This window comes from Sitodiplosis mosellana, unplaced genomic scaffold (genome assembly GCF_009176505.1).
Source record: "Sitodiplosis mosellana isolate CC-2019 unplaced genomic scaffold, AAFC_SMos_1.0 Smas_scaffold_6197, whole genome shotgun sequence".
Taxonomy (NCBI): Eukaryota; Metazoa; Arthropoda; class Insecta; order Diptera; family Cecidomyiidae; genus Sitodiplosis; species Sitodiplosis mosellana.
This window is the reverse complement of record NW_022601438.1, coordinates 2,128,848-2,149,091: the sequence shown is the minus strand read 5'-3', so window position 1 is coordinate 2,149,091 and position 20,244 is coordinate 2,128,848. Positions and strand designations below refer to the sequence as shown.

At 38.0% G+C, this 20,244-nt stretch overlaps 1 protein-coding gene across 7 annotated transcripts in view; it reads left to right on the top strand.

Moving 5' to 3' along the window:
• The window catches only part of LOC129577610 (hillarin), a 31,892-nt gene that overhangs the window by 1,939 nt on the left and 9,709 nt on the right, over positions 1 to 20,244 (top strand). The window contains exons 1-5 of one of the 7 annotated variants that reach the window (XM_055464988.1): positions 3,255 to 3,353; positions 3,488 to 3,627; positions 10,480 to 11,041; positions 11,292 to 11,433; positions 14,546 to 14,733. In XM_055464988.1, the coding sequence (XP_055320963.1) occupies positions 10,850 to 11,041; positions 11,292 to 11,433; positions 14,546 to 14,733 (522 nt within the window). In that variant the 5' untranslated portion in view covers positions 3,255 to 3,353; positions 3,488 to 3,627; positions 10,480 to 10,849. Of the gene's footprint in view, positions 1 to 3,245; positions 3,388 to 3,487; positions 3,628 to 10,479; positions 11,042 to 11,291; positions 11,434 to 14,545; positions 14,734 to 20,244 lie in introns of those variants that run through there. The other 6 variants (XM_055464987.1, XM_055464989.1, XM_055464992.1 and 3 more) reach the window with 6 other exon arrangements.

Genomic DNA, 20,244 nt, shown 5'->3' with positions numbered 1-20,244 from the left:
AGAGAGAGAGAGAGAGAGAGAGAGAGAGAGAGAGAGAGAGAGAGAGAGAGAGAAAACCATAAGCGAAGGTACGAATAGAAAAAATGCCAACAATTAAAAATTAACAAAAATGGGAGAAAAAAATGAGAAGAGATCGCGAGCGAGAGAAAGAGTAGAAAAAAGTCCATATATCCATTCGCCACTCATAAGTATGCAGTACAGTTCGAAGCATTTCAGTGCAATCTGAAAATACGTTGAGTTTTGGTTGGAGTTGAATTTTTCGCGCCAAACCAAAAGTGATATTTTGATCAAAATCGTTTTGTGATTGGAAATTACTTCATTTCATATTTTCGCTTGTTTTGCAAATGCGTTCGCTTGTTCAAACGCGCACGCGCGCGCACACATGCCTCAATCAACGCGCATTTCCACACACTCACCCGCTCGCTTGTTCGCCTCAAATCCGTACCAAAAACGAATTCAAGCAATGTTTAACTTATGATTATCGTCGTTATAATCAGCATTTGTTGTGTGCTCTGCTTCTGTGTGATTTCTTAATCGCTCTATGCACTACATTTCGGTGAGTGTATAACGTAGAAAATTAACCGTTTGAATTGCAAGCAACGTATTTAGTTTTTAATGAATTTTCCAATTGAATAGATTCTGTTTGCGGTGAATTCTGCTTTGTTGTTTTCGCTGTTTGCATTTAGCTTGTTTTTCAAACACAAAAAAATCCCAAACTGCTGCTGCTGCTGCTGCAAAATGAGCGAACAAGAGCGAGAGAAATTAGATGGCAATTGTTTTCTTCATCATCCTCCTGATCTATTCATTACAATTTAATATGCATGTGCGTTTTTTTTTTCGGGCCAATCATACGTACATATTGTTGTCGTTACGGATTTGTGATTTTGATTGTGTTTTGTGTTTATGTTGTACAACGAAAAAATCTCGACCAAAAAATATAAATAAAATATGTACATTTTCGGCACTTTCGATCGAAGCGCGTGCGCGATTCGATCGAATTTCCATGAGGGTCTGCCTGCCGGCCACTCGGTACAGATTCATGTTTGTAAACATGTGCGAACACAACAGCAAAAGAAGTAAAAAAAAACTTTTGTTTTCCATTTAACAGCGCTTTCCATGATAAAGAGAAAATCTCTCGCTCAAGATATTCAGTCTGTGGATGTGTGCATATGAATATAATATAACCGGTTATGCGCACAATTTCTTCAAAACATTCGCGCACGCGCACCTCCGCCGTGCATCAGGCAAACGGTGTCTGTCGACGGTCTATTTATTCATTTAAACGGCCGCATGTCCATCCATTTATTCATTGATTGCATTGTTTATCAACAACAAGAGGCGGCCCCATGTCAAATCTCCGAACAACATAGCCGATATTAGAATATGCCCTCGATGAAGCGAATTGCTTACTTTCGAGCCAGCAGAAGGAAAAAGTCCTGTTCTTTTTCTGTTTTTTTTTGCGCACATGGTGCGCGAACGAAACACACTCGAAACCAATTTTGTTTTACATGCAGCGAAATTAGCAGCGCGGTCAAACTGGAGAAACAACTTTTGCACACAAGCCACACACAATTGAGCACACACACACACAATATGTGTAAGTTGGCTAGTTTTCGTTCAGAATGTGCGCATAAAATTGGAAAATATGCCATCCAGTTCTAGCGAAATAAGAACATAATTCACCTTTGAACCGAACATTTTGTTGCGCCCAGTTTGGTGCAACAAAACGAATTGACGCATGTTCTGTGTTACTCATTCGCAGAAGAAGAAGAAGAAAAAGCAGAACGAAAAAAAAGAATAACATCAACATAAAGTGGCTTCTTTACCTATTTCCATTCGCATCGGTCATATTGAGGAGCACACAGCGCATTATGTGCAAATTGACAGGCGAGGAATGTTGACCATGTTGCTTGTTTCGATTTGAAATCAAGTTTAATCAAAAGCATACAGCTTTTTTCAATAGTTTGCTGGTTCATTATGAAAATTCAGTCCAAATGCAACGGCATAGATGTTAATTTCAATCACACATCTATTCTCTGCACAAAAAAAAATTCGATTTTCTAAGATAAATTTCAAGAAAAGCATTATGTTTCTCCTGACAAAAAAAGGCCAAAATCGCGTCGCAAATCGAACCGTCAACCAAATTACAATTGGGGCCATCGAAATCTAATGACTTTTTATGTTTTCGCCTCTTCAAAATAACACACACAGTTGATTGGGTCAAGATGGACTGTGTGTGAGGGCGCGCGCGCATATGATGTGTGGGTTTGCTCACATTCTGTGTGCTACCACAATAAAAAATTGGAATTGACGAGACAAGAGACGGCCATACACAATACATTACACATATTTTTCGCACTCGATCATAACAGCTAGCCAGCCGGCCAGCAGCAGCAGCAGCAGCAGCAGCAGCAGCGGCAGCAGCAGCAGCAGAAGCAGCAGAAGCATCGAAATGCCGTGGAGTCGGTGAAGGTGCACGCAGATACATATATATATAACAACAGCACCAGCAACCAAAAAAGAATGATCGGTTGGTTTGTCGATAGGTCTAGCATAGACCCATACTCACCACACATACCAGGCATTCCGCTGTCTTAAGCATCAATAACCGTAGTCGCTTAGCAATCATAATTTAAAGCCGCGTAGTTCCACATATTTTGCGTTTGTTGTCTCTTCATATCTATATACAGTTGACAGCGTCCGCACATCTCTCTTTCTCTTCTTCTTCTCTCTGTCCCTCCTTGATCGCATATACGACCAAACCACGATCTGAGTATGTGTCTTTGTAATATCAGGCGGTGCGAAATCGGCACACGGCTCTCGCAACATGCGCGGCTCTCTTGCGCGCGCTCTCATAGCACCAAAGAATTTGTGTATTTGTTAAAACGAAATCGAAGAAGAAAAAAAAGTATAAACACAGTGTGTTGTTGTATGGCATGAGAAGAGAGCGTAAACGAATGGTGGAAAGAAGCAAGAGATCAAGAGAACAAAAAGCGAATAAGATAGATAAGCCGCTAGCTATGGTCGTACGGCAAATGGAAAGAGATGATCGCCACTTACTCAAGACGTAGACAAAGGTATACGTATATATTCAAGTGGAATATATCCGCTTCAACGGCACACAGCGTGCTAATGCTGCGCAACACAACAGAGCGATCGAGCACAAATGCGCGAGCGGGACAACAGCAACAACACGCGCAAACCCAAAGTCATAATATTCGTATCGAAAACTTGAATCTTGCACGATTTGAACAGTCGCGACTTTAATTCGGCCTAATGAAGAAGTGTTCCTCTTGTTTGCCGCAAAGTGGAATTTCTTGTTTGTTTATTATTATTGTTATTAGTTCATTTATGTGTGTTGTTTTTCCATAAAATACAATTCTACATGTACATACTATTCTTCTGACTCTTTATAATTGTTTCTGGTGTTGTTTTTGTAGTTTAGTTCATCACATATTTTTTTGTTTTTGGTTTTTTTTTACAACAGTTCATTTCTTTTGCTCTTGCTCTCTCTCAACAATTTTCATGGCATTTTTCTGAATCTGTGCGGTATTATACTGTGTATTACAAGAGAGTTGTCGAGAGAAATTTGATAAAAATAAGAAGAGAAGAGATAGAGAGAATAAGGTAAAATTCTCCTGTCAAAAAAAAAAAAACAAAACCCAAAAAAATGTGCACCGCTCTACATTTCAATCGAAAATTAAATAGAGATTAAAAAAAATCACTTCGACAAAATTTATGTAACCAATGGAACGATTCAATTCCATTTTATTTTCGACGAGTTGACAAATTGAACAATTTTTGCCTACGATAGAGACAAAAAAAAGACGACACAAAAAACAAACACCCAGCACAAATCGAAAGCAAAAGTTAAGCATGCAAGTGCATTTTGGCTTTGAATTCAGTGAATGAATTTCAGTTGAAATGGTACCAATTTTACTTGTTGTTGCAAAGCGTAACCCGACGAATAAAAACACGCGAAATTCCGGTGGAATAATATAAAGGTTTTCTCTGTTTGGACAAATTCGTGTTTATAAAGCAAATTAGTGACATCGAATTTGCAGTTTGTGAATTGATTGATTCTCTGAATACGAACGCTTATTGGGATTTGTGTGCGCGCGAGTGCGAGCGCGAGCACTCGCTCACTTTTGGCTCGGAATCGAAACATGACAAAAGAATTGCGGAAAGGCAAACATAAATAATTTACGCAACGAAAATGGTATTGAATTAAATTTTTGGTCATTGCGTCGTTGTCGTGATGATGATGATGATGATGATGACGAAAATGAACTTTACATTGTCCGTGTCTTCGCCGCCGTCATCTTCGTCGTTGTTGCTTTTGCTGCTGCTCTTTTTCTTTTTTCTTTTCATTGTTGAAACCGATCTGCGATATAATTTAGTTCGATCAATGAGCTGTCTCCGATTTCAGTTGTTTAGCTTGTTAAATTGCACATTCAATTTTCGTCTCTTATTTGGTCATCGATGTCTTTTATTCGTGTGTATGAGCGATCAAGTGTGTGAGATTGCATTGTGTGACCGCCTTGCCGCAAAAAACCCAATGTACCGCAGATATCTTCACACACATGCATACGTTACATATGCGCACATGTGAAAACTCTGTCTGCCGTTACAACCCTTTTCCATGACAAATGACTTCGGTTCTTTAATCAAATGTGAACAAGTTACTGCAAAATATCTCATCCGAAATTCCAATTTGAAACGAAGAAGAATTCACACGTGTGTGTGCGTGTTTGTGGAACAACAACAGCAGCAATAACGAAAGAAATTCTCACCTTTTCTAAAAATCATCGCTCGCACTGAAAATTTATTCGCAATTGTTTGAGCGAAGAGTGAAAAAAAATTGCATCTGTTGTGAATCGTAATCAAATTCCAGCTTGAGATTCTTGTGACCGAGTATGTACTTGATCATTTGTAATTGAAGACAATCAAAATTGCAAACGAATTCCCAAAAGCTGTGTTTCGATTGCAATTAAATCAAATATAGGCCATATAAGTCCATTGCTTCATTTAAATTTTTTTTGCTGGTTGTTATTGCTTCGGTCATTGTCATTTGGGAGGGAACACACGGGTTTAAGTTAAACGCGGTCATGTCTCTTTTTACCATTCATATGGGCAGCCGCGGCACCAGCAGCAGCAGCAGCAGCAGCAGCAGCAGAAAGATGATTCAATAAGTTGCGATTCATTTATGTGCGCTGCCAGCCCCCACATATTTATTCATGGTAAAAATGTCATTTTCGGTGTTGGTTTCGCGATGAATTGAAACATATGTGCAAAGTGACGAAAAACCAGAGCAATTCACGACTTAAAATGATATCTGCAGAATCTTACACTTCACGATGATGTCTTCGACGACAGAGACAATACACGCCAATTGGCCAAAGAGCTTATTTTTACGCAAAAAAAAATGCTAATAGAGAAGCGGCGGCATTGAATGCGACACATACACACACAGTCTGAATAGGATTTTCGTATTGCGATCGATGAACGAGCACACGATGGTAAATTATTTGGTTGCCTTAATCGATTTCGAGTCGACATTGGTAATGTTATATCCATTTTTCTTTGCTAAAATGTTATGTCAAAATTCAGTTGATGCCACTCTTCCAAATACGGGCAACACTAGCCAGAACATCTAAATTAAGTATTCATTTTCAATATATTTTTTCCACATTTCGTTCCTATACATACACAATTTTGTATTATTTCTCTCTGTTTGCGAGCGTAAGAGCGTCGAAGTGTGTAAATTGTTTGTCTGTGTGCGCTCCTTGAGTCTCGTTAACGCTTTTGAAATGTTGCATGATGGAAACATTCAACTGATATGAAATGGATGGAAGAGAAGAAAGTTTTCATTCTTTTTTTTTTATCTTCTTCTTCGTCTTTTTCCTCTCTGTTTTGGTTGTTGTTGGAAATGTGCCTTAGTTTAGCGTGTTCTTTTGTTAGTTTTATTATCTAATCATATTCGGTTAGCTAACACTACGAATATGCATTGTGTTCTCACCATCCAAAATAGACATTCATTCGGGAAGTTTATTTCAGACGCTGCTCGATGCAGTTCACATCAAATGTGAATGCTTTTTAATCTATTTTTCATCATCAAATGTCGACGACGATGACGGAGATTCTTCATCGTCATAGTACAATTGCTGATTGGGCGAATCGTCGGCGTTAAGTAAATGCCAAAATGAGAAGATAGCAGCAAATGAAATGTGTATAGAAAAACAACACGATTTGTTTCTATCTCTCCCCTCCCCCTCCCACACACACACACACTCACAATATTCTTTTTTCGTTCGTTTAAACTTATGGAAACCAAAGCAAATCCACGCACCGAAACGACGTCAGCAGCAGCAGCAGCAGCAGCAACAGACATGGAACATGATTAGAACCCAAGAAAATTCGCATGCATACATATATTAAATTTTTTTGACATGAAATCAACACAACAATGCGCATTGCGCACTCTGTCTCTCCGGCAAATCTTGTTCTTCTGCTACTGCTGATGCTTCTTTGCCATTCCAGTTAATGCTCATTTGATGCAAGAATATGCGCTTGTTTACTTTATCACTCGTGTGCGATGATGCCACATCCTATATTCATCCGACATTGTGCGGCTGCTGCACTCGAAAGTGTTTTGTGAACCGAAGAATTATAACGGCATTCACATGTTCTCTCTTTGGCTCATCTATCTTTCGTCGTTTTTTTTTTCAAGCATTATAAAACATATTTCTAAATATGCATGCGTTTTTTCGAGAAAAATTTCTCGACTTTTTGAGAGAGGAAGAGGGCGATAGAGAAAAACTAGCAGAACTCCCATCATCTGGCCGAAGAAAAAAACACGGTGTTCATTCCAACCAGAACGTTTTTCTCTTGCTATGGCTAATCCGAAAAGTGCAGGGTGATTAGTCTAAATGGAGCCAGTTTCTTTTTTTTCTCCAACGCAACAAAGTCGGTAATTGACACAAGCCCAAGCGTGTTAATCGGTTTATCCGGTTTGTTCAGCTGCCGTCATCATTGATGCCAAAACGTTCATTTCTCTTCTGTGCGCGCGTGATGAATTTATGCAATTTCTATAATCCATTATAAATGATTGATCCACCACCATTTTCTACTCTTTATTAGTCAATTTGCATTTCAAACCTATCTCCTCCACTCTTTCTCTCTCTCTCTCTCTCTCTCTATCTCTCTCTCTCTCTCTCTCTCTCTCTCTCTCTCTCTCTTTGTCTCTCTCTTTGTCTCTCTCTTTGTCTCTCTCTTTCGCCTCGCTATCAAGTCCATTCACTCACAAATTCGATTTATCGCATTTGACAACAAATTCCATTTTTCATTTTTGTTTTCTTACTTCGTCAACAGTGGCGGCATTGTTTTGGGCGAAGTCTACTTTGCGGTGGTGTGAACATTTTCGAGAGACTCATTTTTTATTTTTTGCAATATTTTCTTTGTAACGGTATCGTTGCCACATTAAAACGTTGGTGAGCGATAGCAAAATGATTCTTCAATCGCCAACCAAAATTGGATTGATTGCAACGTATTTTTGTGTATTTTTTGCGATCAAGTTCTACAATAGTTATTGATGTTAAATTTCATTTCTTCAGAATTTTTTTCTGGTCAAAAATGAGTTTGCATCGTATTTTATCGATCAAACACACCAAATGGGATTCAATTTGAGCGATTTTCTCCCGCGTGCACAGATTTTTGGAATTTGTCTCGGTCATTTTGAGCTGACAGATCGCGTATATACCAAAAAAGCATACTCAAATATTTTGTGTTCATAATCAGACAACGAAAGAAGTTAAAAAGAAAAAACAATCGGCTATTTGGATCTTGTCCAACATTTGTAGGATTTTGATATCTCGGAAAAAAAAACTCGGCCCTAAGCCGAAATAGCTAAATTAGCTTCGTATGTTTTTCCGGTCTTTCTTTCAATTTCGGCGTATACTCCCATTGAGTGTCTTTTTCTCCTTATTTACATTATCTGTGCGTCGTCGCTTGACGTGTTCATAAAGCTCGTTAAATTCATCAATGGATCAAAAAGTGCGCCGTCTCCCGACACAACGACATCAATGTATTCAAACATATCTAAAGTTTTTCATTTGCATATTTTTATTTTTAAAAGATTAAAATTCGTCCGAAAAAATCGTCTGTCGTTTCTGTCGTTGGCCGTGGTTGGTTCAGAGCGTGGAAGGTGAAAATAAAAGAAACACTCATCAAATTGTCTGACAAAGCATATCTGCGTGGTGAGCAGCAGCAACAACAACAACAAAGCTAGTTTATCATGGCACACAAAACCAAATAGGCTGTCAAAAGCGCGCGTTAAATGTACATTTAAACGCTGTCCCCCTTTAGTAACGGGTGTTGAACATGGCCAAACTGGCCCGGCCAACATAGAAAAAAAATTGGAAATTTCCGAACTGAATGAAAAAACGACGACGATGACAAAAATCAATAAATATGCGATAGTGTGCGAAAAAAGAGCCATCAAACACCAAATACCGCATCCGGATATAGTAACAGATCCATTTCTTCTTCAATGAAACTGGCGCGAAGAAACCCACGACCAATTTTGCCATTTTGTCGCTTGGAAATGTAATCAGCATTGATCGAAATCAAACGAGAGTAAGAATGATTTTGATCGATTGAGCCGATATTTTCGTTTTAGCTTTTGGTTTGTTTGTTTTATTTCTTCTCTTTTTCTGTTGACGATTGCATTGAAGACAGTTCTGAAATAAACACATAAATTTGGTTCATTCAAATTTCGCAGATGATATTGCCAATAATGACAGTTATTTAATTTAGTTTAGTATGGTGTTAAGTTCGAATTGCGCATAAATGACATAATGCGTAAAACTTAGCTCGAAATCAGAGAGAGCCAAAAACAAAACGCAAACCAAATTACCAAAGTCCAAGAAGAATTTCGTATATATGCGTAGTTCGAGATATTGGTTCCGGCGTGAAAGCGTAGGCTGCAAATCTTTTTGAAGAATATGATGTCATGAATATTTAAACGACGATGTTTTATATGTTATATTGAATTTGAGAGCCATTCAAACAATAGCAAACCAAACTGAATTATGAAAAAAAAACATTGAACTCATCAAGAAACTTGCTTTCAATCCATTATCACTATCACTTCCGTATCTTGGTAAGTGGTTTTGAAATCACGACGAACCATGTGCTTTTTTGATGCACAAAGCAGGCGTGCTTTGGCCAATTTTCTCGCTTTTTTTCGAATCGAAATGTGAAATGGATAACAAAACGGTAATTTTTGGAAATGATTCACTTCCCAAATCGATGTAATGGTTTAATTGCCCGATTGTGTAATGAATACCGTGGAATACATTCATATAGAATTTACCATGTAATGAGCATGGTAAAGCGCGCGCTCATACGAACGTTGGTTGCCTTCTCCTTGTGGGTTGATAATAGCCCGTTTACACGTCTTCAAGAGGCTGTCATTGCGTTTCAATTAAACCGGTCGCATTTAAAATCGAATCAGTTGCGGTCTCGCTGTGTGTGTATGTGACGCTGCTTGAATAATAATCGATTCGATTTTTTGATTTTTTTTTTTTTTAATTAAGACAATTGGAAATGGGTATTTTCAATATGGTCACGCTTTGATACTTTTCAGTCACCGTTTCGCAACTCACCGGTCGTTTTTTTGGGCCCATTTTTAGTTTATGATGTGTTTCATCTTCAGATCAATTAAGTAAATAAAATTATGGTGATGTATGGTTGAAAATGGCGATATGGAAGCATAAGCATGCTATTTATATCGATGTGCTACACCTTCAAGTCAAACAAAATATTTCGATTTCATCGCAATAGCAGCAAATGCACTATTTTGAAATCACAACAATCGCATACCTTTACAACAGTGGTGTCTTTAAATTAGAAATCACGAAAACCAAAATCTACACGAATTTCGTTCATTTCGAAGGGAAAAAAAACCAAATTTGTTTGTACGGATATAGTTAATTCAATCGATTGAAGACCAAGACAATATGGAGCTCGATCTTTAATCATTCGTTCGTGGGTGTACTCGATGTGTCGTCGCTTTAGTCTCTTAGCTAGTATAGTTCATGGCTTTTGCGCTGGCCGATTCAAAATAGATTAGAACCTTTATTTGTTTAGTCAGCTTGAAACCAAAACAACAGCAACTTGTAACTGAAAAATTCCGTATATACAGTTTGTTTGTCACGACACAACACATTGTATTGTTTGGCGATGCTCTTGTGTTTCAACACAGACTCACACACTCGCATCGCGACGACCATGTGTATTGCAACAATGAAGTGACCTCAGACGGAAAGTATTTGAAATTCGATATGCAGTGCGATTTTATGTTCGTTTTTTTTTTTTTTTTGGACAACTCACTGAGATAAATAGTAGTAATAAGCCCATGGCCTTCATTGTTTTGTTCAATTGTGTGTTAATTTGTATTTTGTTCTCGCCTGTTTATAGATCGTGGACACAGCAAGTCCATTTCATAACCATCACACGAACACGAGTTACACCGAACTGAAGAAAGAGGAAAAAAAATTATGAAAATGAAAATGTGCTTGTAAATGTGATCCATTAAGAGAGACAAAGGCAGTGTTTGTGCATCTGGAAACAAAAATAACAGTTTCGGAATCGGAAGTGACGGAAAATAAATATGTGCGCGTTCTAAAAGAATTGGTGAAAAATTGTAAATAAAACCCAACAACAACAACGACAAAATTACAATAAGTTGGTGACAGCAGTACAATCGCGTATAAATTGTATGTGCGTTGCAGCAATAGCAGAAAATTGTTCTCGAATATAAGCAAAGATAAAAAAGAAACGTTCAGAGATGATGTATCGACCGAATTTCTACGAATCGACTTGCTTGCGGTGCAACGAGATTGTCTATCAAGTGGATCGTGTTGGACCGTTAAAAGACTTTACCTTTTTCCATTCCGGCTGCTTTAAGTGCGTTACCTGCGGCACAAAATTAACACTCAAAACATATTACAATAATCAACACAAACAAGAAGACAAAGAGGTAACTTCACCGAATATCATTTGAATGACAATTAATTGTCAGCTCTTCTTTAAATTACAATTCATTTTGAATCACGCAAAAAAGCTCCATATAATCAATTTTTTTTTTCAAATCCATTGAAAAATCTCCGTTTTCTAAAAATCAATTCCTTACAAGTTTTCATTAAAATCATTCTCAAAATGAACGAAAGAAAATCTGCCAATCAACCATCTAGTGATCGATAATAATGTGAATTAATGTATTGTTCCAGGTCTACTGCAGTTCACACGTACCAAAAAGTGGGCCCGGACATTTGGACCAGACATCGGTTGGTATTCGTCAAGCATTGAATGCGCCCAAGTCAAATAAACCAGTGAATGAACAGATTCGCGGTGGATCCAGAGACATCGACCGTAAGATTTTACGTTTTAGCTTATTATCTTTGTTGTTTTTCTGTCTCTTGGCAACCAATAGGTAGCAATTTTAATATGAAAAACAAAAACACTTTCTTCAATCTTGATAACACCGGCAATTTTCGAGTGTGCAAATAGTTCGAAGATAGTGATTACTTCAGTGCCGAGTGAAAATTTGATTGGAAAAGCGTTGAATGTGGAGCGAATTGAATGGCGAGAGAGAGAGAGAGAAAAAAACATCAAAACCATTGGGGCCTATCGGATATGACGTCAAAAAAGCGAGTGCATTTGAATTGATCCGCTCCTTGTTTCATCAAACTTTCTCATTGCAACAACAACAAAAACCAGAATATTAATTGAATTGGAGTGCATAAAATCTATACCAGAAATCATAAATACCATTTTGGTCGACTTAGCTATAAATTAGAGAATGGAAAACAATGAAGATGAAGGTAGACAGCTCAATACGTTCAATCAAACAGTCAATCGGTGTTGTCAGTGAGTTTGCTTTTTTTCCAACTTGAGCTCTCATTGATTCCGTTGTATTTCTTTGGTGCTGCCGAGAGATTTTGTCATGCATAAAATCGAATCAAATCCAAATAAAGGCCGTAATTATGTGCGCTGGGTGTAATTGTGAAGCAAACGTACAAACGAACGATCGAATGGAAAACGCACAGCGGCAAAATACAAATTCGCGTGCACACACACACACACACACACACAAGAGAGAAAAGTGTTCGATTAAAAACATCAAATTGGCTTATTTAACTCTTCCTTTTGAATTGGCTCGCTGCGTCACTGCGTCACTGCGCCAATGCTACAAAAGCAATTCAATTCACAATGCTAAAAATTGGCCGCGATTTATATTCGTCATTCACTATTTGTTCTTCGCAACCAAATGAAGCACACGCATCAGGGGTCGCTCGCTCGCTCACCATACTAATGCTTCGCCAATTCGAAGCAGCAATTTTGCAATTAAATGTATGCGCTTTCATATCGATATCATTGAACAAATGAATTTACATATAAAAGATCGCTTGAAATTCTTTTGCAGCCTTTCCGGCATTTGGGTAAGCCAGAGACATAGAGAGGAGAAGAAAGAGAGAGAGAGAGAGAGAGAAAGATACAAATTCAATCCAGTGTTTTGTTACAAATCTATAATACAAGTGTTAAACTTAACTGATTAGATTTGGTCATGCTCTCACACTCTTTTCATCGTAGTCACCTCGAAACGATTTATTTCGATTTTCTTCTCGAAATAGAGAGAAATCCTCACGCAGTTTTTATCTATCTTTCTTTTATTGCTTTATTTCTTAGCTGTGTTTGCCCATGACCACTTGCACGGTACGCTGATTCATTCATAATTTTCATTTATATGCATCCAATTATACAAAACCAGTGTTTTTTCGCTTCATTCTTCTGTTTATGCTAGTTTTAGCGCGCCCATTTCCAACGCAGCAGCACACCCACTCCATGTTCAATTGATAAATTATTGATTATCTCGATGTGCTTCGTATTCCTGCTTTTTGTTTGTTGCTGTTGTGTTGCTTCTAGTCCGTTTTCACAATGCATTCTACAATTTTTCTTCGAATCGAATCGACAAAGTGCTCAAATCAAATGAAATATATTATATATCGAGGGAGAATCAGAGAGAAAGAAAAACAGTGAAACATACAATGAATACAACACCTTTTTTGTACCTCTACATTTGGCACAACACACAAATTTACATTGGCATTTTATGTTTTAATAGACATATCGACGCTGAATCGAAATGTGAAAATATAATGGTTTTGAACAAGATTAGCGGCGAAAACAAATATATGAATCCAAAAGAGATAAAGAGAGAGAGAGAGAGAGAGAGAGAGAGAGAATGAAAAAAATGTATATGTTTAATGAATTTCATAGAATAATCAAAGAGCGGAAAAACTGGTGAAATCTAATTCCTCTATGGACAAAACGGTCGGCCGAGCGATTGAGCGAAGAGAACAGAAAAAATGGCCACTTCCTTTGGCCGAGCGCAGCATAATCGCTCGATACAAGAAAACAGAAATGAAAATTTGGTTCAGTTGATTGAAAATGTGCTCGTGCTCACACACCCAACAAAGTAATGCGTTTTTTGAATTCATTATGCTTGTTGCCGTCGGTGCTTTGGTTATTTGAACAGCGTTGTTCAAACTGTTATTGTTGTTTGATTGCTATTCAAAGTTTTCGTCTTTCTGCGGAATAAATTAAAATGATTTTGTGTTATGAAAATGTACGAAAATTACTTCATGAGGCGCTTTGGCCAGCGCACATACACACACCATTCTGCGCTTGAATTTATGTTTCACTTTTTCCTATTAATGCATTTCAATTAAGAAGCTGATGCTGTTGCAATTTAAAAACCAAAAGTTCCCGAACGAGAAAGAAATCATCGGTTTTAATTATTCGGTGTGCCCTCCTATCCTCAGCAATGGTTTTTACTTTTTTCTCTTCGTTCGCTCACTCATTCACTCATTCGCACGCTTTTGATGCGTTAACAAAAGTTTCTAAAGATGTGTCGGTATTTTAGTTGCATTTCATTGCGATTATCGGCTCGCTTTTGGTTTTCGTTGCACAGTTTTACCAGATTTATTCAGCAAACAGCAACACAGCGATTCAGAAAGAAAAAAAATTAAGAAACAAATTTTTTGTTTGCTTGAAACATTGTTTGGCGGTGATTAATTCAGCTGTAAAACATATTGACAATTCGATGGAAAAAAATGGCTAGCGCAAATAAAAACAAAGCAGAGCTTAATGTTTCAACAGAAAAATGGATGCAATCGAGCGATTTTTTGATCGCATTTTACCACTTTCATTCAAATTAAATATCGAATTTTTTTTTGCTGCTTCTTTCTTCTTCAGTTCGAGCAGAAAAAAGTGAATGTGAAAACGAGCAATTTTTTTTCTTTAGTTTTCCAAATAGATTTTACATCAAAAATCCATCTCACACGAAATTTCTTTCATTTGCTTCTGTTTTGTTCAGATTATAGTCATTATGATAGCTTATTCCTTAGAAATAGACTAAACGTTTCTTTTGTATATTTTTTTCATCTTTTCTTTTATCCCCTCATCGATGTCGGCTCAACAGTGCAACGTCAAATCACACCAAATGGCTATCATAACAATAGGGATATTAGTTCACCATCACATAATGACAGCGATTATAAGTACGGTCGCTTCGATGCCAGTGCATTACACATCGCCCATGCACTCAAACAAACGGAAATCCAAAAAGCATACAATAAACGGCGTGAAAAGCCCATCGATTACTACCTGGTAAGTACACAGATCGAATCAATTTATAATCGATATTGCTCTTAATCGAATTGCCCCATTAATTGGGTGCAGAACAAAAGACACGAAATTGGGTCGTTCAGTTCAATTGAAAATCAACATCCTATCGATGCATACTAGACATTCAGGCAGCGTATTCGATTTAGATTTAACAAAAAGAAAATGATATAGTAAAGTGAATAATGAACATCTAAGCTAAAAGTCGCGAAGAGAATTAGAGGTATTTCTTAAGTAAAACAATCGAGTAATTTTTCATATTAAACGAAAATTAAATCTGCATAAATTTAATAGAGAAGAAAATTTTCGCGCGCGATCAAGTAAGATGGTGTGGCGAACGATGACGAGATGTATACGATATTGATTTTGTTTATATTTCTAGAAAAGGTAAAATAGAAAGAGGTTCATTAGTTTTTTTTCTTGCTGGTCTGGGCCAACTGACTGAATCCGTCCGCTTGAAATTAAAGGAGGCTGAATGAGAATATATATCATTGTTGGTGATCAATTGCGATAAGACACGGTTTGTGTGTATAATGAGCGAGTGACGCCAGAAGATGTAAAAGATGTAAATGGGTTTAACTGTTTTATTAAATGAATATTGAATTAGTGCGTAAAAGAAGTTACGTTGTGTGGTGTGTGCGAAGAGAGAGAGTGCGCGCGACCGTTCAGTTTTTCTGCAACGGCACTTCATATATCGGATCAGCAGTCAACACTCACGGATTTAATGGATTTTTCATTTCAATCTGCAGTGTCATGTTCTTGTAGTCTCTCTGCTGATTTGCATGCTGTTCAGGCGTCAGATGGAAGAGAGAGAATCTTCTTCTTTTTCTTTAACATCATCTGCATAATTCGTACACAATGGATTTTAAGTGGTTGAACAATGAAAACGTAAACCGTGTATTGTGGAATCAAAATGAAATTCATCACCCAAGGCAAAGCACCATTCGAGCAATTGCAACAATCTCTCGCTCCGTTCCAAGCACCAAGCCCCATGGCATGGGCATTGAAACGACGATTGCATCCACTCATTATAAATTAACGCGCCGCATTCAAATCAATTCCATTTTCCATTTGAAATGTTAGTATGCTGCAGTGGCTTCACCTTAGCACTGCTCCATTTAATCAATTTCACACTTGAAATACGAAATGGATCAAACGAGGGCCATAAACCCATAAACAAACAGCACACAAACGCACCACAGATGCACGCATTTCATCATCACAATGAAATGATGATGATTTTCTATGCCTGAGAAAACAAGAAAACAATCGTTGCTTGCGAAGCTAAAAAAAAAACAAATGCCAAGAAACTAGAAATGCACCTTCAGCCATTTCGCACTATTTCTGCTGTGCTGGTCTAATTAAACGATGGATTACTCTCAATCAGTCTTTGCTACTTCATTGTTATTCATCCGATGTGTACGAGTTCTAAGTTGTCAAATCTACTCACTGAAATTAAATAATACATATCCAGGTGTTTGGGCGAAAAATTCACTTTTAGAAGGGAAATTCATGTAACGTCCAAACGGCGTGACATTTTTCCTTGCCGTTAACCATGGAATTGGTAATTTATTGAGATTTCAAAAGTTATTCATCGCGTTTAAAATGAAATTTTTCAATCAAATTTTATTATCTTTAACACTTGACTATGACCTCTTCTCTTTTTCGTTCCGAACAGTTTCGAACAACGAAAAGGAAAAACGCTTCAGGAAAGTGTTTGCTTTGAAGGACTTGCGTCATTTGAAATCCCAACGCGAACCGTATTTAATGAGAAAGAAAAATGCTCGATGGTTATATGACCACCGACTGTAGACCAATTCGAAACAAAGCGATAGACATATTATGGTTAAAATCACACGAAAACCGTTTTTTTCCAATCAGTTTTGTTTCTGTGCTTGAATACTTCCTGTGGCAAATGAAGCATACTCCCATTACAGTGTCATTGATACTTTTACAAGCCTCGATTCAATAAATGAAATAGTGTGATAATTTTCTAATTTCCTTCATTCTGTTACGCGATTTCATTTGTGCCATGCGGCCACTTGTAATTGCTGCTCGTCCAGCCACTTATATCATTTAAAGAAAGAAAAACAAGAAGAAGACGACGAAGAAAACGCGCAGTTTACGTGTGATTTTCACACAGCATGCATTTCTTTGATTGCACCCACCACCATGTTGTCACCTCCAGTATAATTTCAGACCAGCCGTAACTTCCGGCTTTATGTTTTGGCGACATCAATCAGTTCAACGGCCGCACGATGGAAGGAGAAAAGCGGGTTTTCTTCTTTCAAATGAAAAAAAAAACCCATCTTGACCATTTCAAGCGAGATCAATATCCCAAAAGCAGTCGTCAAAGACTGTTGACTATTAAATTGTTGTTGCATTGAAATTGTTATTCATTTTTTCAGCGCCAATAAAATTTCCCATGATTGAAAAATGTGGCCAAAGTAAAATCGAGCACACAAACACATGCGCGCGCGACACACAATCAATAATTTCTTACTGATTGAATAAGCATAAAAACCTATGCAATTTGTTGCAATTGCAATTATTTCTGTCGGTCATTGTATTCTCGACCGGGAAGTTGTCGTCGCCATCGTCGTCGTCGTTGTATCTTAAAATGAGGAAATCGAAGTATGATGAAAAAAAAGAACGACCATGTCGCCATATATTAAAATGAATTGATTCGATGCCGAGAGGCAAACAAAAAAGAAATACCAAATAATCAATTTTTCATTCATATAGAATCGTTCCCATTGGCTATGAGACTGCTATTTTTTTTTTGGTCTCTTCCGTACACCAGCTGAATTGGTAACACAGTTTCGATGATTGCATGCATTGCACATAGTCTATCTGTCTATTGAAAGCCCGAGTGAAGGGAAGCGTTTCAAATGAAAACATTAGGTTACATATACCCAAAAATGAGAGGGAACTTTTTTGTTAGCTCGAATGCATAATAGTTGGTTTTTCCTTTTGGTTGGCGCGCGCGCACACACACGGCAAAAGAATGTTAAGACGAGACAAACGATGAAAAACACCGAGCAGATTTCCATTTGGATTTGAATGTTGCACCAGTTCGTTTGGTGCATAGTAAGAAACGAGCGTGTGTGTGTGTGTGTGAAAATTGTGAAACACACAAGCGACGGGAGAGATCACATTGCAAGAATCTGTGTACCAGCGTGCGCGCCACGAAGAAGTAGAAGAAGGCAAAGAAGAAGAGAAAAAAAGCGCACGATCCTAATCATAAATAGAAAATGTATGCGGCAATCAAGAGTCTCGAACAGAAACATCTACATTTTTACGCAAACACTTGTAACGAGCAATTTCAATTCAGTCAACATCAATTTGAACCATAATTAATGCAAGTTTTCTTTCGTCTGCCAACCACACGTTATATTGTATGATATGAATTCCATCGTCACAGCCAGTGGAAAAAAAATTACCTCTACTGTATCGCAACAACGAACTTATGAGAGAAAAAAAAACAACAGCAGCGAAGGCAATGCCACGAAAAGGAAAATAAAACGTATGACCGCCGAGACACATAATGTGAAACAAACAAATTGGTTAAAGTGTGGTAAAATCAAAGATTCGCAGTTAAAATATGAGGTCTAACGACTGATGCACGTTGCCTGCCTGGTTGGTGAAAACTGCCTTTTTTTTTTAGCCAGTTAACTTCATTTTTCTCGCTCTTTCTCTTTCGTTTCGACATATACATGCGTGGTACGTTTATTCAATTCTAATCGATTTTGGCTCGTTCGGTTGGTTTAGCTAACTCTTTCGGTCCTCGTCATACATAATAAACGTCATTGCACAATTTATTTACTTTGTACGAATTAATCTGGACACTTAGCTCTCTGTGCAAAATGCACTTAAAGCTCGGGCGCGCGAAAGTAAATTGCATTTGTAGATACGAGGGTGCGCGCGCGCACACACACTCACACGCTCTTTTCCAATCGCGTAACGCGAGAAAATTCCGCTGCTGAAGAGCGAACGCGATGATGTGTCATAAACATGAAAAAGCAGTATGGCGATAAGACACACACTCCACCGATATTAACGAATGGTGGAATTGATTTGGTTTTTAATGCGTTACATGCATTGTGGCACTCACCAGATCTTGCCAATAATAATTGATGTTGTCGTTGGTCGCGACATCAACGAATAAGATTTATGTTAATTCATTGGCGATACGCTAAAAATGCTCACACATTCATCATTATTTGACTCTAAATCATATAAGTGTCTCTTCACATGGCTACACATTTATCATCACACACACACACACACACACACACGTCGCACTTTTTCCCGCTTCGCGCCGATACCATGTTTTCTGTTTATCGATTACGAAATTTCGTCGAAACGGTTTCTTGTGTCGTGCAAATTGAATTTTGTTGTTGACGCGAATGTTTTGTTGTTAAGCCAAAAGCTGTCGACAAGACAAGTGTCTCTGTCACTCTCTCCCTCCCTTCCTCTCTGCTCTGTGTATGTGTTCTCATTTCATTCGTTGCAAATTTTTCATTTCGATCAAAGTAAAAAGTGATTGTCTTTGACCATTGCCGAGCACACACAATGCAACGTCACATCCATTGAAAAGTCAATCGCATTCGGTCTCAAACCAGACAAGAAAGATGTACTACGTAATTTCAATGGGAAAAATAAACAAACAGCCGCATGAATGAACCGAAAAGAATTCAAAATATTCACCGCAGCACTTATAATTTAGGTCGTTTGCGATTTGTTTGTCTGAGCTGTATGTGTGCGTGTGTGTACGTGCTCATTCTATTTCGTTTCACTATCACTCGATAATTGTGTTTTTCTTTCTTCTGCCACACTGTTACCGTCTTGCATGCCATTGCAGTTCGCAAACACATTCTTTCGTGGAGAGAAATGAAACGGCCGAAACGGATTTCGCGCGACTGTCTTCAATTGAAACGGTTGTTGATTCGAACGGTGGTGCTATCGGCCGAGAGCAAGCGAGAGACAGGGAGAGTGAGCGAGAATGAAAGGTAGACAAAACAAAAGGCAGGTATAAAACAGTGAAAATGCAGCAACAAAAAAATTAAATGCCAGCCTAAAAAAGATTTCCAATACGTAAGCGTAACGGTCACAATTGTGTGGCAGCCGCACGTTGATTGCTGATGTTGATGCTGTTGGTCGTTTTCATTCATCGCACCACAGCTAGATAAAACGAATGAATAATAAAACACACACAAACACACACAGCAAATCAAGGCGCTCGCGCGAAGTGAAAGTAAAAACAAAACTGTGATTTTGTGCTGCCGTTGTTGTTGTTGTTATTGCTTTTTTCGCGTTGCATATTTACGCGTATGTAGCAGCCTTTTATCACACTTGTTGAGCTGGTGGCTATGATGCTGTTGCTATTTTATCGGCTAATGCGCGCGCTGGCTCTAGTGTCTATGTTAAATATAGCGACATTTATTATGTAGTCGACGCAAACTATGCACATCAAGTTGACTAGGTAGATTGATA